This window comes from Danio rerio, chromosome 23 (assembly GCF_052040795.2).
Source record: "Danio rerio strain M-AB ecotype USA chromosome 23, GRCz13ab, whole genome shotgun sequence".
Taxonomy (NCBI): domain Eukaryota; kingdom Metazoa; phylum Chordata; class Actinopteri; order Cypriniformes; family Danionidae; genus Danio; species Danio rerio.
This window is the reverse complement of record NC_141043.1, coordinates 43,370,553-43,397,500: the sequence shown is the minus strand read 5'-3', so window position 1 is coordinate 43,397,500 and position 26,948 is coordinate 43,370,553. Positions and strand designations below refer to the sequence as shown.

Genomic DNA, 26,948 nt, shown 5'->3' with positions numbered 1-26,948 from the left:
ATATAGATAACATCACCGTAGTACAATATCGACATAAATGTTGCATCAGCCAGCTTCTTTTTAGCATCAAAAGAGGCAGTTCTTAAATATAAAATAGAAGCCTAAAACCACTTTGAATTTTTTTGTCAATTGCTGAATAATGATGCTGAATATGCTGCTATACACACTGGATATTTTATTATTTCACCATATTACATTTTTCTATACTATTTTTTAAAGCCCCTATAAAAATAAGACACTTTCAAAACATAAAACAAATCTATCTACAGTAAATATATGCAGTTGGAGTCAAGTGATGCATATATGTTTCCCAAGTGATGATTGACAGATTCAGGAAATTTTCACAGTATTTCATATAATATTTTTTTGTCTGGAGAAAGTCTTATTTGTTTTATTTCGGCTAGAATAAAAGCAGTTTTTAATTTCTTTAAAACCATTTTAAGGCCAATATTATAAGCCCTCTTAAGCAGCGATCGTCAACAGAACAAACCATCGTTATACATTGACTTGCTTAATTACCCTAACTTGCCTATTTAACCTAGTTAAGCCACTTTAAGCTGAACACTAGTATCTTGAAAAAATATCTAGTAAAATAAAGTGGTAAAAAAAAGAGGGGCTAATATTTCAGAAGGGCTAATAATTCTGACTTCAACTGTATACGGACAAGGCTCGGAAATTGCAAGCTGATGGAAATGATTGTAAAAAGGCATCTTCCTACGATCGTCCAGAGATCACAGTGTTGTGGAGCCGCTGAAGTGTGACTTTTCCAGCAGAGCTTCATTCTGGCCCGCTTTGAACCCGAGCACTAGCACTCACGATCAAACACCCTGTCCTGGAACAATCTTTATACGAGGCCACCACCAAAAACCCACAGCGCCGTCTAATAAATCTAATTCTTTCATTGGTCTTTCATGATGAAAATCTATGGAGAGCTCTTCAAAACCACTGAAACGGAGCGAGGTTAAATGAGACTCGACCTCGGAGCTTCATTGAAATATCAGGATAAAGACAATGAAATGTTCTCTTTTGATGCCTGGCTCTCAAGATGCAATACCATTTAACATCAAATTAAAAACGATATCATACACAAAGTCAGAGCTATACGAATGTCCAGGTTGGCCTGTGTTTATGAATAGCATCTTTGTTTATACATACTCTTTTTTTTTTTTTTTTTTTTTTTTATATATAAAATGGCTCTCAGTTCTCAAGATACAACGTCTTTTTACATCACATTAAACTGTATGTATAAACAAAGATACTATTCATAAACCAAGGCAACCTGAACGCTTGTATAACTCTGGATCTCTTAACAAAATCTCAACAGAACATATTGAATTAAATATTCTGATTATGCATATTATGAATATTGCGCTTGGAGCAGCACAAGCAGGATTTTCCAAAGGATCGTGATGAACTCTGGGAGTCCTGCAAGAACGCTTTCTTTGCCATTCCAGATGACAGAGATGTATGGATGCAGTCCTCCAAGCTCATGATGGAGTCAGATACAATATTCATTCTGTTTCCACTGCAGCATGACTTTATGTTCTACTGGACATTATTTCTGTTAAGAGACAAGACTTTTGTCTAAGCAAAGTCAGACCTTACTGCCCTAATTAAATATCAAGGCATGATCATATTTTATTTTGGTAAAAAATGCGTAATCTAGAAGCCTTCGCCTTCCATATAAGCCACTTGTTACATTCCTGTACATTCCTGTGTTGCGTGACTATTATTTATATATATTTTTCCGCTAGTCTCCCTTTTTCTCTCTCTCTCTCTCTTCGGGCTCGCTTGCTCTCTACCTCTCTCCCGCTTCCACCTATACAGTGGCTCCGATTGGCTACCGCTGCCCAGCTGTTTGCCGTGCCCTCCCCTGACATCACCCAAGGTCTCCAATCCAGCCGCTGCCACCAAGGCATACAAGTGGTGACAGGACGCTACTCTGGAGGCCCTGATTTTCTGTGTTGTGCTGTGTGTCAGTGATTTTGATATGTAGGAATGTCGTGCGACATACATTGTGCACACATAGTTTGAATATCTCTGTATTAGACACACTAGGTAAGGGGCGTGCTGCGCCCACTGTACTTTTTGTTTTCTCATCAGATATTAGTGTAGGTTAGGTAGTGCGTAATAGACGTGAAGATTTCTTTTCAAAAACTTCTATATTTTTCTTTTGGATAGTTTGGGTAGAGGTTGGGCCAAATAGATTTTTTTGTTTTATTTATTTCTATTGTTTGGACGCCGCCCGCGTCTCATTTCTCCAACTCTCCCATATCTGGTCAAACATCTTACGTCTCATTTGTTATTTGTGAAATTCAATGTGTCTTTGTAAATATTTAATGATCTTTCAATATACATATTTTTGGCATTCATTATTATCACTATTTTTGTAAATAAACTCACTTTATTGCATTTAGCTGGTTTTGGTTTTGTCCCTCATTTGTTGATATTGTGTGATTGCTTATATGTTTCACCCAAAAATGAATGTTACTCCTCGTCCCCTTTTATTAACATCTTTAAAATCGTAACACCACTATTGATACCAAATCATCAACTAGAAGTTATTTGTTGTTGTTTCTAAAACTAGGATAGGCAATAAGACTTGTCATTTAGAGTACCTTCTGAAAGCAGGTCAAACTCAAGACACTAATCCACCAATATCACTTCTTCAGTTTTCACTAAGCTGTCCAAACTTTCGTCTGATAGCACTAATCCAGAGAGAGCTCAGAAACCATCATACACTTTATTTTTAGAAAATCTGACTAGAAACATCCCGAAACGGAACCGGGTTTGAGAGACTGGTCTCCGCTGGGTGCTTTTATACAGATTTTACTGCAAGCTGTTGCTTCAAGGTTACACAGCTGTCAAGAAACAGCAGAAATTACTCCAGGTTCCCATCTGAGTAAATCTCACGAAACTGTCCGGGTCATATTTCACCTCAAAAAACAAAACGCAAATATAAAAAAATAATGTTACATTAAGAAGTGAAACCTGTTTTGTTGCAGGTTTCTGAATTGTGACGTTACACCAATTTTAAAACAACAACAATGAAAAAAGTAGTACAGTTGAAGACAAAACCATAACCTCTCCTGTAAATCTTTTATTATTTTTCTAATATTTTGTAAGTGTTGTTTAACGGAGAGATTTTTTTCTAATACATTTTTAAACATAACGGGCTCTATTTTGACCATCCAGGCGCAAAACCGAAAGCGCAGGGCGCAAACGCATTACAGTATAACAGGGTGAGAATGGGGTCAAATCTGAAAACGTAAAAAAAAAAATCAGGTGGCCGCGAGGACTTTTCTTTTCTGGAAAACTTTTGAAAACATTATCGGTTGGGTTTAGAGAGAGAGGTGGGTGGGGGGGATCAGAATATCAGTCAGTCAGTCGACAGCGCCGTGGATTTACGTGAGAACAGCAGGCGCGAATGGCACTCACGAGAGAAATTTGAGATCTAAAAAAGCGTACACCACGGCCTCTGGTGAATTAACGAAAACAAGAACTGCAAAAAACGTAGCTCCTGAGACGTATTTGGCGCTCTACAGAAATGTATATAGCGGTTTTGGAAAACCTCAATCAAAATCTGACCATTTTCTCCCATTTGGAGGTTTAAACACTCGCTCTATAGGGCTTGTGTGGCTCTTAGCACCACCCCTGGTCATCACCACTACCAAATCAATCACAGAGCTTGTGCTACGTGTTGTTGCTATGTGTAGTTACATTTTTTGAGAGGTGTGCATCAGCATCTGTGTTAAGTCATGGCAGGGGCTATGTGACTAGGGGTATCACGATTTAGATTTTTAATTTTAATCGATCGAAATTTATTCTCAATTTCAATTATCGAATCAAAAAATAGAATCGTCGATATTGCCACCCCCCCATGTCAAGTCAGCTTGGCTTGCCAAGCGGGAAAAAACAGGCTTGTTGAAGTGCTCGTTAAACTGCAGAAGCAGGAGACCCGTCGAGAGAACTTAAACCCTCTCTTCTTTCAATGAAGTCGCCAGTGTGTAAGCATTTTGGATTTCCGGTGAGTTGTGTTGACAACGTTCGTGTTGTCAACAAAAAAAAACACAGTTTTGTAAGCTCTGCAAAGTACGTATTACGTACGGTTCGTCCGATAGACAACACCGGCAACGCGATCCTCCGCCCCGCCCCCGTTGCAAATCCGCTCGCGAAAAGTACACACTCAGGCCCTGTTTACACTGTCTTTGTTTTTGAATGGCATTTTAGAACGACAACGATTTGACATCCACAGTGGCGTGTAGCATTTCTGAGCAGCCCTCCTTCCTCACTACCGCTGAAAATGCACATCACGTGACCACACAGACACAGATGCACACACAGCCATGCGCTCGAGACAGCAGGTCCAGGCAGTCAGAGGATCAGTAGACTGCTTCAATCTTTCACTCACTTGTACTTAGTCATTTTAGCGAACACCTCAGGTACTGTTGGCTGGTTCCTGTTGGTTGTGCGTCTTTTTTACCGACGCCATTATAACGACACAGATCACTGCCTATTCACGAGTCCCGCAGAAAAAGTGATTTACAGGTGGTAATTATGTGTGTATCTTGCCTTTATTCATTTACTGTATGATTTGTTTATAGGTAAAACAAAGACCATGCAGGTCAGGTAGTTTAAACGGTAGGCTACAAATAATTAATTGGTCATTAATTAATTATTCATAATCGAAAATCGAATCAAATCATGCCTTTAGAATCGAAAATGTAATCGAATAGAGGATTTGGAGGATCGTCATTTGGAGGATCGTCATAACATGAAAAGTAAAGTTCGTAGACAAACTTCATGGTGGCTGAAAGTTTGAAGTGGTTTAAAAGTTTAAATAATTGAAGTAGTTTTAAGAAGTTGGCGTAGTCAAGTACATTTGTTTCTATTATGAACTGGCATGTTTCTTGCAAGGGGGTTGCTAGGGTGTTCTGAGTGGTTGCTAAGGCGTTGGAAGGATGTTTGGACCAGTTTTTAAGGTGTTGCTAAGAAGTTGCTTAGGTAATCTGAGTGGTTGCTAAGGCGTTTCTAGGGTGTTCTGAGTAGTTGCTGAGGCATTGATAAGGTGTTTTGTGTGGTTGCTAAGATGTTGCTTGGGTTTTCTGAGTGGTTTCTAAGGCATCGCTAGGTGATTGCTAAGGTGTTCTAGGTTGTTGCTAGGGTGTTCTGAGTGGTTGCTAAAGCATTGCTAGGCAGTTCTGAGTGGTTGATAATGCGTTGCTAGGTAGTTGCTGTGGTGTTTTCGGTGGTTGCTAAGGAGGTGCTAGATGGTTACTAAGTTGTGGCTAGCTGTTTCTAGCTGTTCCTAGCTGTTGCTAGGTGGTTGATAGGTCGTTGCTAAGGCAATGCTAGGTGGTTGCTTAGGTGTTCTGAGTAGTTCCTAGGTGAATACTAAGGCATTGCTAGATGATTGCTAAGGTGTTGTTAGGCGGTTGCTAAGGTGTTGCTAGGTTGTTCTGAGTGGTTGTTAGGCAGTTGCTAAGGCATTGCTAGGTGGTTGCTAGGGTTTTCTGAGTGGTTGCTAGGCAGTTGCCATGGCACTGCTACGTAGTTGGTAAGGTGATCTAGGTTGTTGCTAAATGTTCTAGGTGGTTTCTAGGGTGTTCTAAGTGGATGCTAGTGCATTGCTAAGGTGTTGCTAGGCGATTACTAACACAAATTAGCATGTTTCTAGCATACATTTGCATGCTGTTAACATGAATTTAGTATGAATTTGTATATTGCTAGAATGTTTATAGCATGATGCTAGTATGATTGGTTGGTTGTTAGCATGTTTCTAGTGTGAATTGTTGTTAGAATGTCCAATGTAAAGTCAATGACAGTTTTTTTACAATGGAAGTCTACGGGACAGTTGCTAGGGTGCCGTAAGTGGTTGCTAGGGTGTGGTTAGTAAATTGAAAGGTCATCAGTGATTGGCACATTGGTAGTCTAAGTTAAATGAGCCCAACCTTAAGTCTGTATGACAGTCTGGCGCAAAGTTATGAGGTCACAAAGTTTAGTCCAATGTTAAGTCAACGGTACTTTTCCGGGTCAGTTTTTGGAAACCGCAGGTCAGATCAATTGGAAAAGATATAGTAGATAGACCAGTTTGGAGCTTTGGACTAAGTTTGGTGGTTGTAGTTTGAACAGTCTAGAAGGAGATGCTTACAGGAATTAGTCTCAGAAGAAAAAGAAGAATATTAAGTTTATGTAGTATAACAGTGTGTCGGCTTTTTCAATCCACCAGAATAAACTGCCAGTACATTCTCTGTTATTCCAGACTTATTCCTCTCTATATTATTTCCTATACATTATATTCTTTCAAACTACCAAAATGTCAATAAGTCACTGCAGAGTTGAATTTTTAACATCAATAGTTGACAGAGATCAACATCCCATAATTGAATTCACAACCGTAAGTAAACAGAAAACACTTGTGAAGCACAAAATACAGAAACTGTTACCAAATATTCAGTGTAGAAAAACTGTATTTGTATTGATGGTGTTAAAAATTGCGACAAGCTGAATAAAATAAGATGTTTGTTGTCATGAGTGTGAGCAGTAACTGACTCCAGATCTGTAAAGTCTTTCAGGGGAAGAGCTCATTTGTAAAAAGTCAGCATCATCCACGCTCTCTCTCTCTCCATTCATAAACTCTGGCACGCACTTCATTACTCAAAGGAAATATTTACACACCGCCACCATGTCTCAAAAGATCATTTGCATCTAATTCTGCCGGTTTCTGAACTTGACCTGCGTGCTCTGCCGTGTTCACTGCCGCGATCTGTTTGATTAGCGTAAAAAAAGGAGAGAAGAGAGCTGGCGCATTTGTCTCTAATGCTTTTGATTCTCTGGATATGAAATAAAAAGAGAGTCCATTAATGCATTCATGCTGTTACTATGACACTGCTCAGAGTTTGCATGCTGTGAAGATTTTACCCGACGTGCCCGTCTTCTGTCCACAGACTTATTTTTATGCCCGTGTTGTTAAAGCATGCGGCTCCTTAATTAAGTCCTATTAGTGGCTCTTGCTTTCACGGTGGATGAGGAAATAATTCACGGCATATGTTCCTAACAGGAAACCTTTTCACTCGATTAGAGGCCAGATTTACACTTTAATTTCTGTGAAAAGTCTAATTAATTAAGTTCGTATTTGCAGCCTAAGCCAATATGGGGAGAACACCACACAGAAATGCCAACTGGCCCAGCCGGGACTCGAACCAGCAACTTACTTGCTGTCGACTATGCCGTCTCTCAGATATTGGATTTTGGTTGGCGTACCTGATGAATAAATCAGTATTTGACATTGTTATGATGTTGGGAAAAGATACTGGCTCAACGTTGGATTTTGGTCACTTTCCAACACAACCTACATTCAACCAAATATCAACGTCTAATGTTACAGCTTAACATTAGTCCTTTTCACACAGTGATACCGGTAAATTTCCAGAATTACTTTACCAGTAAGTTAAAAAAAGCGATGTTCACACAGGCGAGGACAATACGGAATTTTTCCGGAAAAGACCATTCACACATCCATCCCAAAAGAGCAGTAAATTCTGACATCATTAACCAGAAATGACCTCTAAATCGCTGAGCTTGTATTCCCTGCTGAAAAATCCAGCTTAAACCAGCCTAGGCTGGTTGGCTGGTTTTAGCTGGTCGACCAGGCTGGTTTTAGAGGGGTTTTGGCCATTTCCAGGCTGGTTTCCAGCCATTCCCAGCCTGGTCTTAGCTGGTCAGGCTGGAAAATGATCAGCCAAATCCAGCTAAAACCAGCTTGACCAGCCTGGTTTAAGCTGTATATAGCTGGTTTTGGCTGGACTCCCAGCTTGGCTAGGCTGGTCAAGCTGGTTTTAGCTGGTCATCTCCCAGCCTGACCAGCTAAGACCAGGCTGGAAATGGCTGGAAACCAGCCTGGAAGTGGCCAAAACCCCTCTAAAACCAGCCTGGTCGACCAGCTAAAACCAGCCAACCAGCTTAGGCTGGTTTAAGCTGGATTTTTCAGCAGGGTTTGTAAACATTTGACTACATTACAAACTCTGTGGATGGATCAGTATTTTGAACAACTTCGATGAAAATACAGAGGAACACTTTCACATGTCAGGATGTACATGATATGTGTGTGTGCTGGCGCTCACCGGCTGCTTCACGGGCACACCTATGCCTCAAGCAACTGAAGGAAGCAGAGCTTGAAGATAAACAAACAACAGCTTACCATAAGCATCTTATCGATAATTATTTACACAGTTAGCATTAAGAAGAACCATATGAACGTTATCTGACTAACATCTAGCAGCTAAACGTGTCTGGAAAAATATTCAAATATTTGTAAAAAATATTTATTCTCATAAACCGAGCGGACGTTAATGCGTCTGACTGTTCCGATAGGCTAAAGCAGACATCTCAAGTCAGCACGTTCTAGACGTGCACGCGCTCTTTCCGGCAATCTCCCTTCTGCATTCACACAGCGCAGCATTCCGGCAAATTACCGTTAATGATACAACTTCTCTTTCCAGAAAATAGCCGGAACTAATTTAACAGTATTTTCAAAAAGGGCTTGTTCACACATACAGACCTTTCCAGAAAATTGCTGGTAATTTTCCAGAAAGGTCTATATTTATGAAAGGGGGTATTGTGTGAATGCTACCACTATGACGTCTATCATATTTTTGATTTGATTGCCAAACCTGATAAATAGATGTTCAATTCAATTCAATTCAGCTTTATTTGTATAGCGCTTTTACAATGTAGATTGTGTCAAAGCAGCTTCACATAAATGGTCATAGTAACTGGAACAGTGTGGTTCAGGTTTTAGTGTTTAAGTTCAGTTCAGTTCAGTTTAGCTCAGTTCAGTGTGATTTAATCATTACTGAGAGTTCAAACACCGAAGAGCAAATTCATCGATGCGTAGCTCTACCAATCCTGAACCATGCGAGGCAGTGGCGACAGCGGAGAGGGAAAAAAAACTTCACCTGATGGGAGTGAAGAAAAAAAACCTTGAGAGAACCAGACTCAGTTGGCCCGACGTTGGATTTTGGTCACTTTCCAACGCAACCTAAAATCAACCAAATATCAACGTCTTATGATGTTACAGCTAGATGTTGTGTGGACGTTACCACTACGACATATATCAGATGCTGGATTTTGGTTGCCATACCTGATGAATAAATGTCAGTATTTGACGTCAATATGACGTAGGATTTTGGTCACTTTCCAACACAACCTAAAATCATCCAAATAACAACGTCATTATTGAATGTCAAAATAACGTTGTCCTTAGACCCTGGCTAGATATTGAATTTTGATCACCTGACATCACAACCTAAATCTACCCTAATATTAACATTAAAAATGTTAACATTAACATTAAATATTATGATCCCAGCAGGCACAGGACATCAACATGACGTCAGATTGATGTTGTACCTCAACATCATGGGGGTGTTGCGTTTTGTTTGAAAATGAAAATTTATTTGACATCAGAACTCAATGATGTTACGGCTTGACGTTTTGTGGATGTTACTACTATGACTTCTATCATAGGTTGGATTTTGGTTGCAATACCAAATGAATATATTTAATTATTTGACATCAATACAACGTTGGTATAAGATGTTGGCCCTATGTTGAATTTTGGTCATTTTCCAACACAACCTAAAATCAACCAAATATCAACATCTAATGATATTACAGCTTGACATTGTGTGGGTGTTACCACTATGACGTCTATCAGATGTTGGATTTTGGTTTCTATACCGGACAAATAAATGTCAGTATTTGATGTCAATATGACGTTGGTTTAAGACAGGGGTGGACAACCCTGTTTCTGGAGAGCCACCTTCCTGCAGATTTCAGCTGCAACCCATATCAAACACACCTGCTTGTAATTATCACGTGGTTTTCAGGTCCTAATTAATTGGTTCAGGTGTGTTTGATATGGGTAGCAACTGAAATCTGTAGGAAGGTGGCTCTCCAGGAACAGGGTTGGCCACCCCTGGCTTGGTTGTTGGCTCAACGTTGGATTTTGGTCACTTTCCAACAAAACCTAATATCAACCAAAAAACTACATCATTATTGAATGTCAAAATAACGTTGTCTTTAGACGCTGGCCAGACATTGAATTTTGGTCACCTGACGTCACAACCTAAATCTAACCTAACAATAACATCTTATAACATTTTTTATGTGATCCCAGCAGGCACAGGACGACAACATGACATCAAATTGATGTTGTACCTCAAAGTCGTGGAGGCGTTGCATTTTGTTTGGAAATGAAAATTGTTTTGACATCAGAACCCAACATCAGATCGACATCAGTGTCCAACGTCTAACCTAAAATCAACCAAATATCAACGTCTAATGATGTTACGGCTTGACGTTGTGTGAACGTTACCACTATGAGGTCTATCAGATGTTGGATTTTGGTTGCTATACCTGATGAATAAATGTCAGTATTTGAAGTCAATATGACGTTGGTTTGGTCATTTTCCAACACAAACTTCATTTAATCAAAAACGTATTGATACTGGGATGTGTCATTTTTCTTTTGCTGTACTGTCACTTGATTCTAAAAGACTTATATATAGGGATGTAACGGTATCAGAATTTCACGGTACGGTATTTATTGAATCATTTACAGGAAAAACAAAACTTATGAAAATACTCCAAAAAAAAAAAGTGTCAATGGCATACAAATTAGCCATCTATCTGTAAGCTTTAAAACAGGAACTTCAATTTTAATAACAAAAAATTATTAAACCATGTAAAAAAATAAAGTTTCAATTTAGTATTGTTGAAAACTCATCACATTCAACATTAAATCACTCACTCACTTACTTAGATAGAGATGGGTTTAAAGGAAAATTATCATATAACTATAATCTGGTAAAAGCTGGTATCTCTGAGTATTTACTATGTCCCCTGCAACAGAAAAAACCCCTCTCATTTGGGACTGAGGTTTCTGGGACAGAGATATGACTTGGTCCATGTTGACAGCAGTGGGTAACGTTGTGCATTGTCTTTCCCCCACTTGAGAAGACAAACCATGAGTGAGATAGAGGTCTCTTTGCGGTACAAGTCAATGTCTGCATCAATCTGAACAGTGTGCTGTGTTTCTGCAGTCCCCATGACTGCTATTAGTCGTATTCCCCAACTTGCAGGCACGTGCACACATAGGGCTCAACCTGTGCAGTGCACATGCCCTTTTTAGTCTTGGATAGAAAATGCCCTTCCAAATCGATCAAAAGTGCCCCTGCGACGCGACACAACCTCCGTCCAGCCCCTCAGTAGGTGCGCGACAACACCGGTCTTGAGTATGCGCGCTCAACCCCCCCTCGGCGCTTTACAATACGCGCGCGACTACACAGCTGATCACAACGCGCGCGACAACACCGCTATTCAGTACGCGCGCGGCGACAACACCCACTTTAGGTTCGATCATTTCCATCTTTTTTCATCTCCGCTACTAGCAGCACACTCCATTTCTGCATTACAGACCGCAAAGGATTATGGCCACGCCTGGGCTGATGGGAAATGTAGTTTCAGCTACCTCCCGTTCGCTTCATTCGTTTGAGCAAATTTTCTCAGAAGACCTATAGTTTTACCGAGTCATGCGACTTCGGTAATATCGAAAAAAATTTATATTGCGGTATGACGGTATTTACAATACCGTTACATCCCTACTTATATAAATTATGTTGATTTGATGCACATGAAAAAAATTATATTATTACCAATGCTAAAAACAGCTTCATATTTTGATAGAGCACTTATTATTAACAGAAAGCTCAAAACAACAGCACCAATTTACCGTATACATGCAGAATAAAAGAAAAATGTGTATTTAAAAATCAACGACTGCAATCGAGACTCTCTAAGACTATGTTCACACTAAAATCTTGACTAAAACTCTATATTACCAATGCAACAACTAGTCTACAAGTGACTCAACTGCACCGCTGATTCCACTGATGAATTCAAAGCACTGAAATGTTAATGCATTTCGGCAAAGAAAATGAACAGGAGAGCTCTTATTTATTTGGACACTTAGAAAAAAACACCTGCGCCATATGGACCACCTGTCTCGCTTTTTTTCCGAGAGCTCCATTACACAGCGCTTCCTCCCTGGAGAACATTAATCTCTATTCGACAAGACGGCAAGCAGATCCATTTACTGCCCTGTTTCCACGAAGGTCCCCAGTTCAGTCCGCAGACGCAGCTTGTGCCTCCACATTTACTTGATATTTACTTGGGTTTGGGTGCAGTTTCCAAGGAAATGGGCACAAAAGCAAATGCACCAGAGGAAAGTTGAGTGCTCACTTATTTTTGACGACGCAAAACCCGGAGATCATTTTCAAAGCTTTCTCTTTGCTCTAAGATGAAATCCACCTGAATTTGCCTGCTCGCAATTTGAAGGACTATTGTCTATAGATTGAAGTGCTTTATTCTGACAAAACAAATGTATAAAATGTATGAAAGAGCTATATAATTAATAATATAGGCTATTTGGCATTTGTCGGGGCCATCTAATTCCCTGGGACCCTTCAAGCGACTGCTTACCTCGCTTATTGGTCCGCCCCTGGCCATAATAGCCCCTCCTAAAAAACATTCCATATGACCAGAAGGGAAGAAAAGTTGTTTCGAGGGGGGGAAAAGAAGGTTGTGATAATTGATTAAAGGTTATGAGGACAAAACAAAGTGCACAGATACATTGTTTATAATAATAATAAGCACTACTATATAGCTACATATTAAAATAAGAAGAGTACATTCTGATTTTATTCTGACGTCAATTCCAAACACCAAACGTAAATTCTGGAAAAGCTATGGGTAAATCTGGGCTTGTGTCAAAAATAAATGAAGTCGTTCACACTTGCTATTCTATCAGCCTTGACAAAGGAGAACTTAACACTCCATGAAACACTTTTACCGAAACAACAAATGGCAGTCTGACCTAAACCTCAGACTGCAACCTTGACGTCAGAAGTGTTGCCATTTCTGTTTTCTATCAGGGCTGGAATGTCGAGTGGCTAAAACAGAGACCCGGGTGATGGAGAAGGACCATTAGTTCCTACTGTTCTGGCTATTAAAACAGCTCACTTGAAGTAAGCATCAAATCAAAATGGTTTTATTTTTATTTTTGTGTGCCCTTGGTGATCTGGGAGAGTGGGATCAGCCTGTCATTCTCATGAGATCCACCAATAGCAAAGCACAACCATCTAAATAATTCCTATGGATAAAATCAGTCCTACATTTGTTCTTGTTTAAAGGAACACTCCATTTTTTGGAAACAAACTTATTTTACAGCTCCCCTAAAGGTAAACATTAGTGTTTTACCCTTTTTTAATTCATTCAGTCAATCTCTAGGACTGGTGGGAGCTCTTTTAGCTTAGCTTAGCATAATTCATTAAATCGGATTAGACCATCAGCATCTCGCTCAAAAAAAAAAAAAAAAAGAGAGATATTTTCCTACTTACAACTTGACTTTTCTGTAGTTACACTGTGTAATAAGACCAATGAAAAATGAAAAGCTCCTATTTTTAGTTCAATAAACTATACTCTCATTATTGCGTAATAATTAAGGAGCTTTGTTGCCGTACCATTGCAGCAGGCGCAATGATATTATGCAGCACCAGAAAATAGTCCCTAGCTAAGTAACTAATATCATTGTGCCTGCTGCAGCCATGGTACAGCATCAAAGTTCCTTTAAATGGATGCACTTTGGGCCCTATCATACTGTACATCCAGCGCTATAAGGCGCAAGACATGTTTGGTGCGATTTATTGCTATTTTCAGACCAGCGCAAAAGTAATTTTCACGTTTTGAGTTGTTTAAATAGAAAATTCATTTGCGCCACTTTTTGGGCTCATAGGTGTGCTGGTCTATTAAGGAGGTATGTTAAGGCGCATTGTTGGCGCGTTGCTATTTTGAGGAACTCAAATAATTTTCTACATAAATATAAAAACCACTGGCACCATGCCTTCTTCATGTCCGGGGGGCTTTTTCAGTTTATTTACGACAATTTGTATTAGTATGATATTATTATGATTAGCTGTATTATTTATTATATGCATATTTATATTTGTTTTAATAAAAACAAGTTTAGATTTGTCCACCTGACGAGTTTTGGAGATGTACAGTATGCGTCACTATATGGGGCATAAGAATAGGACATGTGTTTAGATAGAACTCAGTTTTTTGACCACATCAAAATTCAAAGTTGATGTTACAGATGTTATCAAAGTTCATTATTATTGAACATTTCTTTGTTTGCTGGAAATTAGAACTGAATTTAAAAATAGTTTTGAAACAAATCTTTGTGCTTAACAAACTAAATTAAATATGTAGACTAATGGATGTCTTCAGTGGAGTGAGTTTCCACCGTTTCCTCATCCACGAAAGTAAAGAAGTAAAGAGTAAAAGTAAAGTAAATAGACAGTAGAGGCTGAATGAAGGAGGCTCGTTCCTTAGCCTCACGCTGCAGAGGCTCTGTTTAACTGTTTTCTCGCTAGTAAAGTGTCCAGTTTTTCCACTTACGAAATCTGCCACGTAAATAGCAAATCGCCATGATGCAACATAACTGACTCTTAAAGGGAATGAGAGACGGGACTCTGACTGGTTTAACACACGTTATGGTCAAAACACACTCATAAAGCATTAAGAAAATAAGCACAACCCTGTTAGACCATAAGACCATTAGACCGCCCTTAAAATAGCAAAGGTGGATTTGGACACACCCTTACTGCTTTTGTGCCATGCGCTTGAGACTTTGCATATAGATTGTTAAAATAGAGCCCTAGGTGTTTAGTTGTAAATCTATGGAATTCATTAAATGAGCCTACATGTATTTCCAAAACAAATGTGAAGAAAACGGGAGGACATGAGTGACAAGTCATAAACAAAATATGTAAAATTTGATTAGATTGATCACAATGAGTTTCTTTATGGTTTTTTTACCATGTGTGTTTTGTTAGTAAAAAGAGATGATTCATCAAAGCATGTTCTACTGTAAAGAGAAATAAAAAATATTATAGCGTAGACCCGTAGGACATAGCTTTTTTCTTTGTTTTTCTGCTTGGAATTTCAGACTTTAGCACCTATATAAGCCAACTTGACACTTGTATTTTAATTAAACACAGCATGAACGATTTATTTTATAAAAATGAAATAACTTCATTACCAAACTGTATAAGAAACAAACCGCGCCCTCCAATGCTATCAATCAACCCCCTGAGGTAAAACTCGCGCCTAAATTGATTGACAGGTGCCGCTCCCCGTTTAGTCGTTACAGGGTCTATTGAATCAGTTGTAAAATCAATAAATAAACAAACATATATGCTAAATAAAGTAAAGGAAACCATTATAAAAGCACATTATGAACAATCACACAGAACCCAAAATATACAACACAAAGTTTATGAGATTCAGATAAAACGCAGCGCTTCAGTCTCATTCTAAGCGCGTGCATGTATAGGCTGGACCAGAAACTATCCATCAAAAGTCTTTGTTTCCGACACAAATAGGCTATGATTTGTAAAAAGTAATAGTCAATTAAAAACAAACGATTTCCTGAAAGCATAAAAATGAGTTGTTGATGTTTTTGTACACATCTTATCAACTGTGTCAACATTTTCCTGATGAGGGTGAATAAATGTCTGTACTCACAGTTGTGAGACATGTCAGCAGCCAGAAAAGTCCACGCGCACACGGCAGCATCTCTCCAGTCGAGTCCACAGCGCGCGCTCACAGATGCAGCTGGATCAAACGCTTTATAGACTGAATCTAACCAATCAGAGCAGAGAGAGAGGGAGAGGAAGCGAGCGCGCATCATTTACAACAACGCACACCTTTAAATCACGCGGCAAACAAATCATTACAGAAAGTCTCCGCTTGCTTTCTTCACTTTTGCTCTTCACTTTTGCTCTCGGAGTGAATTCAGGTGAACTGAGACACTTTTCCTTGGTCATTTCAATGATAAAAGTGTCACTAAACAGGTTTTAAGATTAAAAATCAACTTAATAATATTGCAAATGGGCCAGATTTGGCATAAAGCACCCAGCATGTGGGCTGAACATGGCACAGGTTTGGCAGAGGTGGAACCATTTTTAAGGCGGCACACAAATCTTGGGCCAGATGTCGAATGTAGTATTTGGCCCAGATGTAAAAACTTGATATGAGGGCAATGTAAATTTGGCATACCCTGGCCCACATTTAAAATAAATGTAATAATTTTACCAAACAGGTTGCTTTGACAGAAAATCATGCCAACACCTAAAGCACAATGGGTTTATCAATTTCATTGAAGTCGTGACACACATGGCCCTTACTTATCTGGTCCAGTTCAGGCACAGTCATAGGTTATTACCCAGGTAGCAAAGAATTCTGTCCCAGCTTTGGCTTCAAGCGGGCACAACAGGCATTCATCCGGCTCTGGCATACAGCATATGGGCCAAACATGGCCCAGGTTTGACAGAGGTGGCATCATCTTTAAGGCGGCATGCAAGACATGGGCCAGATGTCAAATGTAGTATGTAGCCCAGATGTTTAAAATTGATATGTGGGCCATGTAAGTTTGGCTTATCTTGACCCACATTTAAAATACATTAAAATTATTTTCTTGAGTAAAGAAATGTGATGATGCACAAAGTCATTACCATCTTCCTGTTTGCATTATCTAATGCCCTTATTTCAATCCAGGATACAATCAAGATTTATTAATCTATTGCTTCCTGTATGTTGCAAAATAACCAAATTTGACCTACATTACATATAATTTATTAACCAAACTATTATTTTACAAACTATATTATTATTACCCAATACTAACCATTACATTATTACGGCGCCTAAAGTACAACATTTCATGGGTTTACCAATTTCATTGCAGTCATGAAACACTAAATAATGACAATGCCCAAACATGGTCCATAGCTGGCCCAGTTTAGGCCAAGTTAAGGGTTGTTAACTTGGCTGAGACAGGCCCAGATATGGTCCAGGTTTGGCCCTTACATGGAAGCCAGACTTGGTCCAGTCATGTACCATAATTTACTGCGGCATGTGGGCCAGAGCTAGGCCAAAGACATTTTGCTATGTGGGTCCCTTGACCGAGACTTGTACTAAACATGGTCCATGTTTGGCCCTTGTCTGGAAGTCAGACTTGGCCCAGTAATGTACAGTAATACACTCCGGCATGTGCGCCATGCAAAAGCTAACCGTGTGGACCAGAGCTGTTGAGTGGGATTAATCTATTTCAATAGCTCCTAATATCTGTTGGACTATTAATGCGAAGAGTGCCAACACAACCAACCTATTTGAACACCTCCGTGCCCATCATCCTGCGGATTACACCATTTTACAGAAAGTAAGTTTGTATAAATACAAATATAAATATTTCACTTGTCATTGATGAGAAACCTTAACTGCTAACAGCGTTTTCCTGTAGCATGTATGCAATTATGTGCCTGTTTGCAGAGATTTACTGATATACCTTCAGTCTCAGTGAAGTTTATTTATAAACTAATTTCGAGAGGATCACGTGCTTATGACTGCTTGTGGATGGACTCGCATTATCCAATTTACAATGCACCAATCAGACGATTCCTAAGCTACTATAAATACAAACCCAGGCTCATTCTGGAAACGTAGCCCCGCCGACGTTAATGGAGACCGCGAAATACGTCCCAGGAGGTACGTATTCGTGCAGTTTTTGTTTTCGCAAATTCACGACAGGCTACTGTGAGTGCTTTTTCGTGTTCTCGTGTAAAGTGTGGTGTTCGCTTGAAAAAATGAAATGCAGCCATACATACCTCCGGCCATGTAAATCGCAGTCTCCAGAAACATCCGCAGGGCTACATTCAGAATGAGCTTGGGTTGAAAAATACCCTAGGTTACGTATCACAGCTATCTTCGTTTTGAATAATCCAATGCTATCAATTATTTCTTACACACACGCTCACTGCCACATAGTAATTTTGGCTACCCACTGTATATATGCAATACATTATTATCAAACAACAATACATCTGTTCACCAAAACATTTCTCATGAACTCAAAGTCCTTGATTTTTGCGCAAGTTTTGTGTTTGTTGTGTCAAAATACAGCCTGAAGGCAATTATCAAATCAAACACATACAAGATTTTTGAAAATTTTTTCTTTATTCAAAGATATGTGTAATACAAAAACAACTTTTCTTTAAATAAACTTTTTAAATAACAGTTCCGATTCAGCTAAGAACAGGAAACTGAGACTACAATTCACAATAGACAATAGTTGCCTGGTCTGATAAAGCTCGATTTCTGCTGCAATATTCGGATGGTAGGGTCAGAATTTGGCATCAACAACATGAAAGCATAGATCCATCCTGCCTTGTATCAATAGTTCAGGCTGGTGGTGGTGGTGTAATGGTGTGGGGAACATTTTCTTGGCACACTTTGGGCCCTTTAGTACCAATTGAGCATTGTGTCAACGCCACAGCCTACCTGAGTGTTGTTTCTGACCATGTCCATCCCCTAATGACCACATAGTACACATCCTCTGATGACTACTTCCAGCAGGATAATGCGTCATGTCATAAAGCGCAAATCATCTCAGACTGGTTTCTTGAACATGACAATGACTTCACTGTACTCGAATGGCCTCCATAGTCACCAGATCTCAATCCAATAGAGCACCTTTGGAATGTGGTGGAATGGGAGATTTGCATCATGGATGTGCAGCCGACAAATCTGCAGCAACTGCGTGATGCTATCATGTCAATATGGAGCAAACTCTCTGAGGAATATTTCCAGTAGCTTGTTGAATCTCTGCCACGAAGGATTAAGGCAGTTCTGAAGGCAAAAGAATGTCCAACCTGGTCCTAGTAAGGTGTACCTATTAAAGTGGCCGGCGAGTGTAGTCAGAATTGTAAAAAATAAACAATACCAAATAGCAAACTCTGAATTTTAAGCAAGTGGTGTACATAAAGTTATGTATCTGCACATACATTAGACGAAGACTGCAGAAAAAGCATTTCATTCAACACGGAAAGCTTGTCAATGTCATTTAAACCCCCACGAGATGCTGGCAGTAGCTGATCACTGCCACACACGTCACATCATGTTGCCAATACAGCTGATAGAGGCTCATTTACATCCAATCATTTAGCAGATGCTTTTCTCCAAAGCGACTTACAAATGAGGACAATAGAAGCAATCAGACCAACAATAGAGCAGCGATACGCAAGTGCAGCGACAACACTCTGGGGAAAAAATGCAAGGTACCAGAATTGCCAAAAGGACACGTTTCGATTCCATAAAGAATCTTTCAGAGAAGTGCGAAGAACATCTGAATAACCCAAAGAATATAGTGTTTACACTATAAAGGATCATTTTGTGAAATAGAAAGGTTCCATAGATAATAAATATTCCAATAGAAACAATTATGTAACTGTTTAACAGCTGGTTATCCCACAAAGCAAATGTTTTCTGGCCCAGCTCCGGGCCACATATTACCTTTTCCATCAGTCCAAGTACCGTAAAGAATAACAGTTCTGAAGTGGCCCATAACTGGATTAAAGACCCGGGCCACACATGGGCCATAACAAACCCGAATCTCATCCAATTTATCACCCTTAACTGGCTCTGAACTGGGCCAAACCAGGTTTATTATTGGTACTGATTCTCACCTATAAGTTAACCAGATCAACACCACCCTTTCACCAGAAATCCCAAAAAATGAGCCATAACCCAGCCTAATGTTACCTAAATGTGAACAATCACTACACTGATCTGGGCCACACACCTCCTATCCACAACTAGCCCAAATGTGGTTTGCAGTCATGCATGCAGTGCCATCATTGCCATGCATGGCCCACATTCGGCTGACGTTAAGCATGCCAGTGCCGGCAACACACCAACAGTGCCATAATGAGGCCACATTTGGGCCAAGTCCGTTTGCCATGTGGGATGGTACATGTCATACTGCAATATCCAAATAAAGGATGAATTGCTGATTATCACCTCATTTAAGTTCTGCACCTATAACCGGCTAGGTCCGTTGGCATTTCTGTGTGGAGTTTGCATGTTCTTCCCGTGTTGGCGTGGGTTTCCTTCGGGTGCTCCGGTTTCCCCTATAGTCCTAAGACATGCGCTTATACAGTAGGTGAATTGGATACAAGAAATTGGCAGTAGAATTTGTGTGCATGTGAGAGTGTATAAGTGTTTCCCAGTAATGGGTTGCAGCTGGAAGGGCATCAGCTGTGTAAAACATATGCTGAATACAGTAGGTTGCCGGTTCATCCCGCTGTGGTGATCCCTGATCAATAAAGGGACTAAGCCGAAGAAAGATGAATGAATGGATGTCTATCAATACAATCGCATGGTATAAATAAGCACCACATGCTGAACTCATACAACATTTATTGCATTTAAAAGACTTTGCAATGTGTAAACATTGATTGCATAGATTCACAGAAGTATCATCAGCAAATTCAGAGACATTCATGAATTATTCACAAAAACATCCGCTCTTAACTTCATAAATTGATTTTAAAATATCATTTTGGGAGGAAAAAGACCTATTAGGAAATGATTTTAAATTGCACATAGTTTAAAAAAGAGCTTGAGATGCGATCAAAATATATAAACAATCTTCTTAAGAGCAGCAGAGTTCAGCTTTGTCACCGGGAGAATGAAACATGAATCTTAAACCTGAACAAACATGCGTGTCTTGCATATTTTCTGTCAAGGTTGATTAAAAAACTATACAAACATGAGACATGAACATTTGAACTCTTTTAGTGTTTATATTGTTTATAAACACTATATACAGTCAGGTCCATAAATATTTGGACATCGGCACAATTCTAACATTTTTGGCTCTATACACCAACACCATCGATTTAAAACGAACAAGATGTGCTTTAACTGCAGACTGGCAGATTTAATTTGAGGGTATTTACATCCAAATCTGGTGAACGCTGTAGCGATTACAACAGTTTGCATATGTGCCTCCCACTTGTTGAGGGTCCAAAAGTAATTGGACAATTGGCTTCTAAGCATTTCCATGGCCAGATGTGTGTTATTCCCTCATTATTCCAATCACAATGAGCAGATAAAAGATCTAGAGTTCATGTCAAGTGAGCTATTTGCATTTAGAATCTGTTGCTGTCAACTCTCAAAATGAGATCCAAAGAGCGGTCACTATCAGTCAAGCTAGCCATCGTTAGGCAGAAAAAAACAAAACAAACCCATCAGAGAGATAGCAAAAACATCAGGAGTGGCCAAAACAACTGTTTGGAACATTGTTAAAGAAAAAGAAACATTCCAGTGAACTCAACAACATTAATTGGTGGACAACCAAAGAATTCTTTCCCTGGTAAAGAAAACACTCTTCACAACAGTTGGCCAGATCAAGAACAATCTCCAGGAGGTACATTAGGTGTATGTGTGTCAGAGTCAACAATCAAGAGAAGGCTACTCCAGAGTGAATACAGAGGGTTCACCACAAGATGTAAACCAGTGGTCACCAAACCTGTTCCTGGAGGGCCGGTGTCCTGCAGATTTTAGCTCCAACCCTAATCAAACACACCTTAACAAGCTAATCAAGGTCTTACTTGGTAAACTTGAATCATCCAAGCTGGTGTGTTGAGGCAAGTTGGAGCTAAAAACCGCAGGGACACCGGCTCTCCAGGACCGAGATTGGTGACCCCTGATCTAAACCATTGGTTAGCCTCAAAAACAGGAAGGCCAGATTAGAGTTCTACAAAAGGCTTCACCATGCTGGAACAACATCCTATGGATGGATAAAACCAAGATCAACTTGTACTAGAGTGACGGGAATAGAAGCATATGGAGAAGGAAAGAAACTGCTCTTAATCCTAAGCAGTAAAGCAAGGTGGTAGTAGTGACATGGCGTGGGCATGTATGGCTGTCAATGAAACTGGTTCTCTTGTATTTATTGATGATGTGACTGCTCACAAAATCAGCAGGATGAATTCTGAAGTGTTTCAGGCAATATTTTCTGCTCATATTAAGCCAAATACTTCAGAACTCATTGAACGGAGCTTCACAGTGCAGATGGACAATGAGCCAAAGCATCCTGCAAAAGCAACCAAAGTTTTTGAAAGGAAAGAAGTAGAATGTTGTGCAATGGCCAAGTCAATCACCTGACCTGAATCTAACTGAGCTTACATTTCACTTGCTGAAAACAAAAGTGAAGGTAAAATCCCCCAAGAACAAGCAGGAACTGAAGAGCTGTAGAGGCCTGGCAGAGCACCACCAGGAATGAAACCCAGTGTCTGGTGATGTCTATGCGTTCCAGACTTTAGGCTGCAAAGGATTTGCAACCAAGTATTAAAAATTGAAAGTTTGATTTATGATTATTATTCTGTCCAATTACTTTTGGACCCTTAACAAGTGGGAGCACATATGCAAACTGTTGTAATTCCTACAGCGTTCACCTGATTTGGACGTAAATCCAATATTCCTGTGGTCTTCTGAGTCTTTTAGTGTTGTTGAGCTCAGTGGTGCGTTCTTTCTTCTTAAGAAGTTCCAAAACAGTTGTTTTGGCCACTCCTGATGTTTTTGCTATCTCTCTGATGGGTTTGTTTTGTTTTTTCAGCCTAACGATGACATGCTCGACTGATAGTGACAGCTCTTTGAATCTCATCTTGAGAGTTGACAGTAACAGATTCCAAATGCAAATAACACACTAGAAATGAACTCTAAATCTTTTATCTGCTCATTGTGATTGGGATAATGAGGCAATAACCAACACAATCTCACGGCAATTCATTACTTTTTGATTTAATGGCTAATTCGTATGAATTTGTACGATACAGTTGTTTATCCCCCAATGACGATTGGTTTTAGGGGTGGGGTCAGGTGCCACGCCTTCTTTTTAAAATCGTACAATTTCGTACGACTGAACTTCAACAAATTAGCCACTAAACTGAAAAAATGTAAAATACTTAAGCTTTTTCGTGAGATCAGGCTTGAATAACACACACCAGGCCATGGAACAGCTTAGAAGCCAACTGTTGGACCCTTAACAAGTGGGTGGCAAACATATGCAAACTGTTGTAATTCCTACAGCGTTCACCTGATTTTGATGTAAATACCTTCAATTTAAAGCTGACCGTCTGCAGTTAAAACACATCTTGATCATTTCAAATCCATTGTGTTGGTGTATAGAGCCAAAAATGTTAGAACTGTGTTGATGTCCGAAAATGTATGAACCCTAACTATAAATGGTGTTTATATTACTAATGTTGACCTATCATGATGCAAATCCAATAATGCACATTCAACAGAATATATTATATATTATTATTAAAATCAAATGTCCGAAAATATTACGAATATGATCTCTAAACCAATTTTATCAGATCAAAACTGAACGGCGTACAAAAATATCCTCTATGCAAGTGCTACATGAGTACAAAACATGTGCCGTTTTAGTCAATGTACTGCAAAAGTTTTTGCATGGCGTAGACGAGGAAAAAGTGCCTCATTTGCATGTACATTGCATACATTGTGCATATATATTAATAACACGACTGACACAAGAATAGTTAGCAGTTATATAGATCAACTGCTGTCTTTCCAGTGACATTTGGGTTAATTACCTCAATGGAAAATACACAATTGAAGTAAAACTAACAGATTGTGTCATGAAATATTATCTGAATGGCCAGATTTGAGTAAATAAAAGTACTAGATAGTGTTTTTAAAAGCAGCTGCTGTATGTTTTTGTACCATACAGTGTGACATTGTCAGCCTATTTTCAAAATACTATAAAAATACCTTAAAATGACAAAATATTAAACATTTTCGTTTACTAGGTGAACTCATGTAGCTTATGGTGAACAACTGTAGTGAAAATGTAGTGTAAAATATCTGCAAAGTCTTGTCAAAGTCATATGCAGCTATAAATGAAAACAAATGTTGAAATTGTCAGTTTTTAAAGGTAATTTGTGATTGTGTCATTGTGGTTGGATATTTACCCACATGAGCTTCACCTGCCCTGTATATCTGAATTCATCTGTAGTGTCTGTAATCATTTAAAACGGCTAAAACCACACTAATAATATTAAAACACACAACAAAAAAAGCAAATATTCTGCTTTCATGCAACTGTAGAAACCCGTTCATAACACCAGTCACAACAGATTACAGCTATTCTATCAGTGGTAAAACATTAAAATATAAAATAAATGTGTAAAACCGAAGCCCTTGGTACACAGGAACAGGTCTGAATTAAAATGATAAAGTCAATACTTAACAGTCAGTTTTACACAAACTGTAGACACTACAAACCACAACACTGCTATTAAGGGAAGTCACTTCCATCGTAGATGACGGGCTTCTCAATGGTCAGGTGGTAGTTGACCTTCTTGGAGAGAAATCTGTAGAAAAGACAAACAGTTTTTGTAATCACATCGTTCACTATAGGGTTGTCAAAAGTATCGATTTTCGGTACCAATCGGTATTGAAATTTTAAAAACATCTATTTCCCGTTAATATTTGAACACTGTTGAGTGCGTTCTTCTTCAGTGTTGTTTACCACGTGCAAACACGCATACACAAACAAGTGTGGTAAAACGAAGAACTTCTCAGCCAATCAGAGTAATTTCTGTTGAGGACACAATGGCCAATGAGTGGTGATTAATGAATGCACTAAACAACAATCAAATGTTAAAAAACATGATAAAATATATAAACAAATCTTCTTATGTCTAGTCTAACAGTTTAGTTCAGCTCTGTCAAACAAGAACCTTAAACCTGATCAAAAATCTGTGTCCTGCTCGTTTTCTTTCACAGTTGTTTAAAAAAAGACAATTATTTAAGCGCACATTTAACACTCTTAGGACTCGATCTTTAACGATCTAGACGCAAAGTCTAAAACATTAATGGCATGTTTAAATCAACTTTTGCTTTTTTTAAGAACAAAAAAATACTTATTCTCTTAATGAGTTATGAGTGTGTTTTGAGCATAACGTACATTCGAGAAAACAGAGAAAACAGTTAAACAGAGCATCTGCAGCGCGAAAAAGAGAGAATGAGCCTCCTCCATTCAGCCTCTATACTTTCTCTTTACTTTACTTTTACTCTTTACTCCTTTACTTTGGTGGATGAGGAAACGGTGTTGTACTCACTCCACTGAAGACATCCATTAGCCTACATATTTAATTTAGTTTGTTAAGTGTAAAGATTTGTTTCAAAACTATTTCTAAAATCAGTTCTAATGTCCAGCAAACAAAGAAATGAACAATATTATTGAAGTGTGGTCAAGTTATATCCAAACACACGTCCTACTCTTATGTCCCATACGATGATGCAGATGTCTCCAAAACAAGACAAGTCGACAAATCTCAGCTAGTTTTTATTAAAACAAATATAAATATGCATATAATAAATAATGAGCTACTAATAACAACATAAAACAAATTGTCATGAATAAACTGAAAAAAGCTCCCCGAGATGAGGCATGAGTGGTTTTTATGTTCATATAGAAAATTAATAATTTTTGTACCATTTTAGTCCTTTAATTGTTTTAACATGTAAAGATATTTGTGTATTGCTGTATATGCTGCATGTATTAAACAATGTGTATGTGTTTTGGACCTGCACAGGTGCATAACAACGCGCTCTGTGCTGGACTTTAGACCTGCTTTTATATGGTCAGTGGTGAGGTCTATTTCAGTTCTTCAAAATAGCAACACACCAATAATGTACTTCACCCCACCTCCATTTCAGACCCACACACTCTTACATTCACACACATACACTACGCCCAATTTAGCTTATTCAATTAACCTATACCACGTCGTTTTGGACTGTGAGGGAAACTGAAGCACCGGGAGGAAACCCTCGCGAACACGGAGAGAACATCCACACAGAAATGCCAACTGACCCAGCTGGGGCTTAAAGCAGTGACCTTCTTGCTGTGAGGCGTTCATGCTACCCACTGTGTCACCCTGCTGCCCATGTAATCATATTTTACATTTCTAATTTAAAAATGAGAAGAATCTGTATCAGATTCAGCCAACTTGTTTGTAACCATGAAACCATGACAATTCAAGCTTGTTGCATCTAAATAAACTGACATTTAACATAACATTTATGTAAAGTCTTAACAATAAGCACTGTGCTTGCCCAGAAAAAGCAGACAACAGAGACGTGACACGAAATACAGCCCATGTACATTATTCTCTGAGGTTTGTCAGAGACAGCAAAGCGTTCATCCGTAAACTGCTAATCTGACTTATCTGAAAACAGGAGTTCTGCTCCAGAGATGTTTAACTCAGTGAGGGAACTACCAGATCATTTTCTTGGGGATTTATAGGCATTATGTGTCATGTTTTATTAATCTTGTTTTATCAGAAGAGTGCACTTATGTGCTTTTCCTGGCTAACTCGCTGTGAACTGCAGTAGAGATTAATGAATGTGCAGTCATGCGCAAAGAGTTTAGAGTTTTGTTCCATAATACTCACTAAAATGTGGTTTATTTCTCCAAACCCTGTTATATAACCTCAGAACAAGAGGAATATATAGCATTTGTGCACTGAAAACTTTTTTTGAGTTACTTTCTTTCTTTTTTTATGTAAACTTTAGACATTGTGCTAATCTGATTTAATCGCATGCTAGCAGGAGATGTTTTTATATAGATATCTCTCTCTCTTTGTGGGCTGCTGAGTAAATAATGACAGAATTTTATGACGACAGAAATCACTTTCAATGATAAATCTGGAACTTTTAAATAAGCAGCGACTCAACAAATGCTTGATTTCATTAGTGTCTGATGTTGGCAGGTTGCTTAAAATATCAAAAATATAAATATTCATTAAATCATAAACATAAAACATTCAAGGACTGAACTCATTTTTATTTCTAACACGTCAGTATTACATTAAATAGGACTGGTGGTATTTCTCTTAACTTGTAGTTATCTTAGATCACTGTTTAACAATAATAAAATACAATCA

The 26,948-nt window shown here is 38.8% G+C and overlaps 2 protein-coding genes across 8 annotated transcripts in view; both read right to left on the bottom strand.

The window, feature by feature from the left end:
* The window catches only part of ghrhrl (growth hormone releasing hormone receptor, like), a 77,270-nt gene extending 61,504 nt beyond the window's left edge, over nucleotides 1–15,766 (bottom strand). For 2 of the 4 annotated variants that reach the window (XM_087306237.1, XM_087306238.1), the window contains exon 1: nucleotides 15,649–15,765. In XM_087306237.1, coding sequence (XP_087162363.1) covers nucleotides 15,649–15,699 — 51 coding nt within the window. In that variant the 5' untranslated portion in view covers nucleotides 15,700–15,765. 4 annotated transcript variants of the gene reach the window in all.
* A 4,596-nt stretch (nucleotides 15,767–20,362) lies between these two features.
* fyco1a (FYVE and coiled-coil domain autophagy adaptor 1a) overlaps nucleotides 20,363–26,948 on the bottom strand; it is a 97,494-nt gene continuing 90,908 nt past the window's right edge. For all 4 annotated transcript variants that reach the window (XM_087307636.1, XM_087307637.1, XM_087307634.1 and 1 more), the window contains one exon: nucleotides 20,363–24,368. In XM_087307636.1, the coding sequence (XP_087163762.1) occupies nucleotides 24,293–24,368 (76 nt within the window). In that variant the 3' untranslated portion in view covers nucleotides 20,363–24,292. The remainder of the gene's footprint in view (nucleotides 24,369–26,948) is intronic.